The 9117-nt window shown below is 39.1% G+C and overlaps 1 protein-coding gene across 5 annotated transcripts in view; it reads left to right on the forward strand.

Moving 5' to 3' along the window:
• The window catches only part of PLEKHH1 (pleckstrin homology, MyTH4 and FERM domain containing H1), a 51329-nt gene that overhangs the window by 24690 nt on the left and 17522 nt on the right, over positions 1-9117 (forward strand). For all 5 annotated transcript variants that reach the window (XM_061463300.1, XM_061463299.1, XM_061463298.1 and 2 more), the window contains 8 exons: positions 1728-1806; positions 2404-2492; positions 3042-3192; positions 4211-4350; positions 5111-5221; positions 6677-6763; positions 7786-7947; positions 8923-9003. In XM_061463300.1, coding sequence (XP_061319284.1) covers positions 1728-1806; positions 2404-2492; positions 3042-3192; positions 4211-4350; positions 5111-5221; positions 6677-6763; positions 7786-7947; positions 8923-9003 — 900 coding nt within the window. The remainder of the gene's footprint in view (positions 1-1727; positions 1807-2403; positions 2493-3041; positions 3193-4210; positions 4351-5110; positions 5222-6676; positions 6764-7785; positions 7948-8922; positions 9004-9117) is intronic.

The following is a 9117-nucleotide window of genomic DNA, read 5'->3' on the forward strand; positions in this document are numbered from 1 at the left end:
CTTTGAGTCATGCCTAGTAGTTAGGCTACAACAGCTCTTGGTCTCAAGTAATTGTTTCATGTAAACATCAGTCATGTTTCTGAACCATCTAGTTTGGTAGTTTCAGATCACGGGGCATGCTGGTTCCACTGAGAGTTGTGGGGTTTTTTTTTTGTTTTGGATTTTTTTCCCTCTTTATAAGGGAGGGGGAGGAAAGGGTGGGAAATCTGTGAAAGAAAATAATATATTATACAGGAATAAAAATGAAAGTCAGGAGGTACTGCATTGTGGTTTATCCTTATGGGTCATCAAAAGTTAATCTGTAGTTCTGTTGTCATGTGTTTAAGACAAATGAGTCATAAATGCAAGTGAATGGACCAGACCAGGAAGTTTCAGTGTCAAAGTAAGATGTGAATACTAGAACAGATTTGATTCTAGCATGCCTATTTCAGAGATTGGCTACTATTCCTTTCTCTGATATAAATTTCCTGTGTAAGGTTCTTCTAGTCCTTTAAGATAAATTTTTCACAGGTGACTTCAGCTCCACCCACACCTCCTAAATTTTTAACTTGAGTTTGGCAAGTAAATTTAATTAGAGAAGTGCTGAGCTTTTCTGCTGCAACTGTATTCAGTTTTAATTACAAAGAATGTTATACAATGCTAAATTATCAAGAAGTCGGGTCTTGGACATCTTGAAATGGGTACTCCAAAGGTATTGGGTACTTCAGAGAACATATGTGAGAGCACCCATCAATGTCCCTCCTGGGGGGGGTAAAATGTTTTATTAATATTTATAAGCATTGCAGTATTGTAGTCACAAGTGAAAAATCTGTTGTCTTCAGACTGCAGTCAAATTAATGCATCCAAGTATATCAATTGCTAAAGCATGAATAGCATATTAAATAGCAGCTTAATTAGTAAGAAATGCATATGATGTGCCCTGAATAAGAAGTGTCTGGGGAAAAAAAAAAAGCATGTAATATTTCATTAGAGACTAAATCACCATGTATATACCTACAGAAAATACTAATTCTGTATTGTACTTTTTTTGGTGTACTTGACTTTGCAGTCTTAGCTACTTTCATGTATATCTATTATGTATGTTAACTGATGGTGACTGGTTGTATGCTTTAAAGAGCAGCAAGAGGATTCCTAGCTTTGATTTTTATCCATTTTAGACTGGTTGATGTCTTAGTCATAACATTGCATTTAGTTGCAAGTTGGGTTCCCTCCTTGGAATTTTTATCAATTTGTGAAGCACTCAGAGATCCTTTAAACTGAAAGCTCCATATGTTGTTATAACTGAAACATAGGCTTATTGAGATTACTCCAGGCATTTCTTTCATTCCATTGTCAGAGAATAGGAATCCTTTTCAGGTGGTGACTCAATAAATTGTCCTGGTTTTGGGGGTTTCTTGGTTCATTTTAATGTGTTGTTTAATAAAGTGAAAAGAAACAGCTTTTCTAAGCTGTAATATAATAATTTATTGATAATTACATGTAGGCAGATATAATCTCTGTATCATTTATAAGACAAACCTTTTGTGATTCAGGGAATCACGCACAGATGCATATTTTTACTAATGTCATTCACACATCATCTGGTGGAATAGAGCAATCTTTCTTAGAGGGCCCCTCCTTCCTGACCAAAGGTGTGATTGTGATGTGATTCTGTGACATGAGCATTTCTTTTTGCAGGAATCATGGTTTTTGTCTGACCATTGCTCTTCATGGTGTTATTGTTCCAGGAGAGTCGAATCTATGCTGTGGCCAAGTCCGGCATGAGGTTATCTGAAGTGGCCACGGTGAATGATACTTCCACCTGCTGTAAGTTATAGACAAGATCCATCCTTAGAGGGAGTTTATAGTGACAGTATGGGACCTGAGCCTCTGGCTGTTCAGATTTCTTCATTTCCTTGCCTGTTTTCAAACTAAATTTGATTTTGTAGATAGCCACAATAAAGAAAGGAAGGGATGAGGATACATCTGATCTGTTTGAGCCCCTACATTCAGTGACATCTTCAGGGTTATCTCCTTCATCATTTTTGCTGACACTGTTCTGCCTCTGCATGTCTGTGGCCTGCTTTTAGTCTTGCAATTCACCCTCACCTTCCCCATTACAGCTTTTACCTGTTTTCACATCGTGCACTCGGTTGCCATTGTACCATGGGGAGCACACGGTAGGCAAGATGTCTTACAGGCTAAATGAAGGGAGCATTGCAGCTGTCTCTGGAAGTTGCACATAATTAATAACACATCCCCTAGCCTTTCTGAGGCCAGACTGTCCAGGGTGACAGTTCTTTATTACTCAATGTTCCAAGAGGCTACATAAGTTTTTTCACACATGCATGTATCTCTCCATTAAAACTTTCTCCTTTTCACCAGTTTGTATTATTTGCTCTCTTGCTCTCTGAATTTTCCCAGTTTCCAGTTTCTCGTGTTCAGCTTCTGGGCCATTTACCTGTCTCATCTACAGAAATGTCACAGTGCCAGTCTACACTACGCTGAAAGGGGTAAGGAGTTACCTCACTTTTCCTGTTACGAAAAGCATGGTCAAGGGCTGCTAGTGATTTGAGAAAGAACGGGATGAAGCCGTGCAGTGAAGGAAAGGAAATTAGAGAATGTTAGGAAGTACTGGACACCAACAGAATGCAGAAGGAGTAGCAGATGATAAATGAATTCAGGAATACAGAACACTGCAGCAAGTTCTAGTCCAGGAAGCTGCTGTGTGCACTATGAGGCAGTAGAAGCTAGGATGATAGTGGGTGTAGTCTAAACAATAAATGAAATGAAAGAGGTCTCTTGAGACCTTATGGGGAAGCACAGGGCTTGTGGAAGAGCAGAAGGGTGTAACCTCAGAACACCTAAACAGATCAGACTAGAGAGTCCAGTTTGGAAGTTCTCAGACTAGAATGGGAGGAAATTAAGAGCCCTTGGACAGTAGTGGGCAAGGCAGTGTGAAAATGAGGGGTGTGTACTGATTGTTCTGTCTCCTTACTGAGCAAGTATTGTCCTGGGGAAACTCTTCCCTCGCACACTGACCATACAGGTCTGTTTTCCAGAAAGCTGTGCAGATCAGCAACGTGCCTTTCTTAGATGAGTCTTCAGGTTCTGATGATGACTGTGGTTCCCATGCCAGCTTCAGGACTTCTACTGCTGGGTCTGAGAACAGGAAAGCTAGCATGCCAGGCAGCCCTCGAGCAGTGAAGAGAGGTAAAGTCAGAGTATTGCTACTGAGAAGCATGAACTCTGTCCTCATGGTTAAGACAGGATGTTCTGAAGAGCATCATCAGTGGCAGGCAAATGCTTAGCCTTGGTGATGCTAATAAGAAGTTCTCCCAGAATGTGTGCAGGCATCAACAGCTACTCAGTAGAAACCTGTCCTCTTAGATGGGCTTTTACTGCTCGTAGTTTTTCATCCAGGCACTTGATAAACTCAGATTGTGGGAAGGATTGATCTCCCAAATTCATCACTTATCTAGTGAAGCCATCCATACTTTTACTGTGACTTGACCTTGTAAGCAAGCTAGTATTACCTTAAAGGAAATGTTTTTTGTCTCTGTCACTGACTGATAATTTCATGATCAGTAAGCAAATATGCCCTATCTTTGAGAGGCATCAGGTGATTTGGGTCCTGGCTAGGCCAGTTATTCCTGACTGCAGGGAAGGTTAAACTTGATCCGTGAATGGAATTTTCAATACAATTGGTAGTCAATAAAATAGAATTCCATTTCATCTAGTCTTAACTTCTGTTGTGATGCATTGGCTGTGATGTATCTCCACATTGCCATGTGGTGGAAGATTCACAGAAAACAAAGCCTCATTGCTGGTCATTGAGAATGAATGTACTTAGAATGAGAGGGGCTTGATGCTTTATAGTGGATGTTTCCAAGCTGAGAACAGCATGTCTGTGATTTGGATAACAAGTCTGTTGATTTATAGATACATGTGTATATATATATATGTGTGTAATATATAGTCTCTGTTTATTCAGCAGAAATTTCTTACACTGTACACTGTCAGTATCCAAAACTCACTCCCATTACTTGTCTTCCTAAGGAAAAAAATGGTCTCAGAAGTTTGGTTACTGGGACTGGAATTTCCAAAGTCTCATCTGATTTGTTCTTCATGAACAAAAACACCTTAATTGTGATCTCAGTTTTCAGAGTGTGCAGTATTCAGTACATACTTCTGTCTAGCTAGTTCTCATTATTTCCTTAATTTTGAACAGGTGTATCTGTGTCCTCACTGAGCTCTGAAAGTGATTATGCCATTCCTCCTGATGCCTGCTCCTTGGATGGTGACTATTTAGAGCCAGAACATAAGCTACAGCGAACATCTTCCTATTCCACCGACGGTGGAATCTGCACTGTAAGTCTTGCTACCTCACAGCTGTGCAGGAATGCAAACAGAGCCTTGTTCTTGAAACAGAAAAAGTATAACTACAATATATCTCCTGCAAAGTGACGCTCTAACAGATTGGGCTGTTAGTCCAGCTGGTTTGTATCAAAACGCACTATCTGCTGCTTCAGAAGAAGGTGCAATTTCTGTTATGTAGTTAGATAAAAGTGTAAGCATCAAGGGCTGTATTCTTTCCTGATGACCTGTACTGGTTTCCTGTAGTATTCTACTTTAATGATGGCCTTCCACTTTTGTGACAAGTTTGGAAATTCAGATGAAAGAGGAGAAAGGATAGAATATTTTGGTCTAAAAAAAACCCAAACAACCTCAAGCATGGGCAGCATTAAATTTTGTAGTCTTGATTTAAGTGATCAAGCAGACAAGGAACAAGAGTCTAATGACTTAGAGCCAGCCTTCATTTTTATTTAGAAAATCACTGTTATGGCAGGAAGACAAGTTTTCAGTACCTGAAACAATCAATGAAATGATCTTTAGATATCCTCTTTTCTGAATCACCACAATGGGGTATTTGCAGCTACATATATATTCTATGACTCTTTCATGTTTAGCAGAGAACATTGACCTTGGATGTCTGCTACTCCCATCAGGCAGAGTAAAGTAGAAAAGGATGCACGTGCAGCAAATATCTGAGCTTGATTTCAGCATTCTTTCATTTGTATTTTGAGTAATGCAAGATAACATCCTCCACCCTTTGCTGTTTGCCCTCCAGGAACCCATGGAGAAATCTGGTTACTTGCTGAAAATGGGCAGCCAGGTGAAGATGTGGAAGAGAAGATGGTTTGTTCTGAGAAACAGACAAATCATGTACTACAAGTCTCCGGTGAGTCACATTTACTCCTGTGTGGAGGCACAGGGAAGGCTGTCTGCAGAAACCGTTCCAGGCTGATACCACTGGCAGAGTAGACCCAGAATGCCCTGCCAGAGAGCTTTATGTCTGACCCACAGGTTCAGCTGTGGGTCTCTGCTTAGGCAAGGAAGCTCCTTGCAGTGACAGTTTCCAGGAGATGGAAGGCTGGTCAGGAGGACAGGAGCGTGATACCTACCAGTTAACTTTGTACAGATGATGACAAGCAGAAGGCATGCCATGGCCCAGCTTTGGTCATGTTTAAGATGAAAATAAAGGAAAAATACATTACAATGTGAGGAAGGTACAGATACATACTCAGTATAGGGGTCTTTGAGCAAAACTACAGCTTTCAGGGGGACGAAAGCTAGATTCTTTCAGTTTTACCCTCCTACACGGACATGTAAGTATTAGAAAACAAGGATAAAACGGAAAATAAGCTTTCACACAAAATTCTGTCTTACACTGATCAGTGAAACAATATTGAGAGAACATGTTTGTACATACAAACCTTTTCAAATAACTTTTATAACCACAACATTTCAAATGAAGTTACATTATTTTAAAAATCCTAACATTATGCATTCAAAATTTATATATTCAATAAAACACATTTCTTCTTGGCCTTCATTATTCTGCTGCACTTAGCTATATTACAGAGAATTATATTTAGGGATATTCACCTTCCATACTTTTTTCTCCTGGTCACAGCAATTTCCTCCAATACCTGCATAAATTACACAGAATTTCTGTGTATATACACATCTTTGCTTACAAGTCAGGAATATTGAGAAGATTTATTTTCAACTTCTTTATTTTTTTCAGCTGTCATATTCTGACAAGGCAAAAATACACCTTAGGGCACAATGCATCTTTATTTCTGATAGTAGGTTTATCCACCAGAATTCACAAGCAAATTATGCATACATGATATATACATACACATATATAAAAAATAATTTCATAAAGATGCAGAATTTAGATTGTTGGTTGCGAGGGACTAGTCCAACTGATGCATTGAAGAGGGACTGTCACCAGCTGTAGATCAAACTACCTGTGGCTTTGTCCAGCTGAATCTTGAAAACTTCCACAGGTGGAAATTCAGCCACTGTCTTGGTACCTGTTTGGTGTTGTACTGCCTTCCCAGTGACAAAGGGTTGGTTGTTTTGTTGCTTTTCTTCCTGATGTCCAGTCTGGACCTCATAAGATAGTACTTGTCTTCATTACCTCATTATTTTATCTGCCGCTACTGAGAAGACTTTTCCTTCATCATTGCAATGGGATCATACTGTCTCATATTCAACTTGGCAAGCTGTCCTTTCCAGCTCAGTAATGCAGACTCCAACCTGCACATGCACATTATGCTGTATTTAAGTACTCTAAGACCTCTCTGATGTTTTTTGAAAAAGTTGTTTGCTTTTCTTTCCTCAGAGTGATGTTATCCGCAAACCACAAGGGCAGATGGAGCTGAATTCCTCATGCCAAATTGTCAGAGGTGAAGGGTCCCAAACGTTCCAGGTAAGCATTGCTTTTTCATCCTGCAGGTAACCACTCACTCAGTGGCTGGATGAGAGAGCATTTATTTCAGGCTGAATGGTACTGTATGTACCAATTGATACCAGTATTAACTGATACCAGCTTCTATCTGGCCCCTGTGTTTCTTGCACAAGCAAGGCATTTACTTTAATAAATAATGGGGAAAGAGCTAAACTGTAACCCAAATAGAGTTTTTTGAAATTGAAAGAATTTCTCCTTTGTTTTTGTTTTATTTTACATCATATCACTTTCCTTTTTTGCATTTAGGACTGAGAGCTTGCAATCTGCGGGGGAAAGTGATTCTTGTAACAAATAAAACCAGGTAGCACCTAGGATCTCCTCTTTCTGAATGATTCCTCTCACGAGATTGCTAGCCTGACTTTACATGTCTGGAGGATCTGAAGAAGCATCTGAAGTATTGAATTCCTATTAGAATTCAACTTCTGAAGTATTAGAAGTTAGCTCATTGCTGGGTTCAGTTTTAAGTAGTTTTTGTAGAGGATTCCATTAATAAAGATAACGTTAAAGTTTCTCTCATTTTCTGACTGACAGGTTCATAGCCTGACCTGAGACCTACCTTCTGCTGTTATGGAACTGAAGTTGCTAAGGCTTAATACTATTAGATACATAGCATCTTTCCTCACAAGCCATTGAAGGCAGAATGCAATATAAAGTGAAGGCAGCAAAAAATAACTGTTTATGTAGTCACCTTTAAAATGAAAAATTAGCAGTACTGAGAAACAAGAAAGGATAAGAGAGGAGACAAAGCCACATTATCCAACAGAAACAGCAAGAGAGCTCATGAGAATTTTGTTCATCTGGGTTTCAGCTCTTTCTCTTGGGCTTTGAGCGTTAGCAGTTTTTTTCTCATCCCACTTCCAAAATCCCTCCTGAACCACCAAAAAAAAAATAATAAAAAAATCTGTATGGAACAATGAAACAGCAGCTGAAGGAAAGCTATGTAGGTGTGCGTATTTGTACTGGCTCATTCCTTTTCCTTCCAGCTCATGACAGAAAAGAGAACCTACTTCCTGACAGCTGACTCTCCCAATATCCTAGAGGAATGGATTCATGTCCTACAGAGTATCCTCAGAGTGCAAGTGACAAGTCCTGTTGGTGTTCCTCATAGTGATGCTAAACCCACTGTGAAAGGTTGGCTCACCAAGGTAAAACACTGTTTATTCAGTTTAGTCCAGTATTGACAGTGTACCAGCTTCTTGGTTTGCACAGTAAATGTCGGTAAGAAATCAGTATTTTAATACTGGGGAGAAAAAGTGGGGAAAGCAAGAGAGTGGTAGTAGATTTCTGTATTTCAGAGGCAGGAACATTTATATAAATGATAAGGAATGGGACAAGCAAGGCTACTGAGAGATACTGACTTTGTCAAATAGTAAGTAATATCAAATATCTAGGTTATGTGTGCTTTTCTTCAACAGATCCTACAGCATGTCCCAGGAAAAAAGAAACAAACAAAAAAACCAACAAATCAGGAAATCCTGTGAAATGTCACATTTCACTGATCTGGACTTGGTGTTATAGGAGAGTTTCAAAGAAATAGGCTTGTATGGTTATAGGCTAGCATTTATTTCCATCATAACAGACTGCATGCACATTAGTACAAAGAAAGTACAATGGCTGAAAATTCTTATGGCCTATACCATTTTCATACATTAGTTTTGCATAAGAAGTTACTGTGAATTTTTAAATGTAATTCTGGTCAGCATCTAAAGATGGCTAAAGACAGCCTGCATCTGAAGCTGATTCATCTGCAATAGGAAGCAGTTCTCTAGACTACATGTTGACAAGTCACTTCCTGCTGAGATGAAATGATTTGGTTTTATAATCTCAAAAAGGTCATTCTTAATATTGTATTTCAGGATACAGACATGACAGGTTGTGATCAATTGGTAAAATACTTCACAAAATCTTAGATCCATTTCCGTAAGCACTTACTTCCCATCAAATTATAATCTGCTTTTGGAAGTGGTGCCCTGTATATTTTGAGAGGAGCTCATATTAGCATAGAACAAATAATATATGCAAGGTTTTAAGGGAAAGTTGAATTAAAATTCAAATGCTAAAAAATCATTCCAGCAACACTGGTGATGTTAAAAACTTGTATTTCTTTGTTCTCCTGACAGGTCAAGCATGGTCACTCTAAGCTGGTCTGGTGTGCACTGATTGGAAAAACTTTTTATTACTACCGAAATCATGAAGACAAGGTAATTCCTTTCCCCAAGGAAAGGACCCTGCCACGTATAATGGGAAGAAAATAGTACCTTATGGGAAAGGCCACCTCTTTATTTGCATATTCTCATTCTGACCTCTAGATGGTC

The sequence above is a fragment of the Pezoporus flaviventris genome, unplaced genomic scaffold (genome assembly GCF_033815535.1).
Source record: "Pezoporus flaviventris isolate CSIRO_AGI_PZ_B2104156 unplaced genomic scaffold, CSIRO_AGI_Pfla_v1 ptg000036l, whole genome shotgun sequence".
Lineage (NCBI taxonomy): Eukaryota > Metazoa > Chordata > Aves > Psittaciformes > Psittacidae > Pezoporus > Pezoporus flaviventris.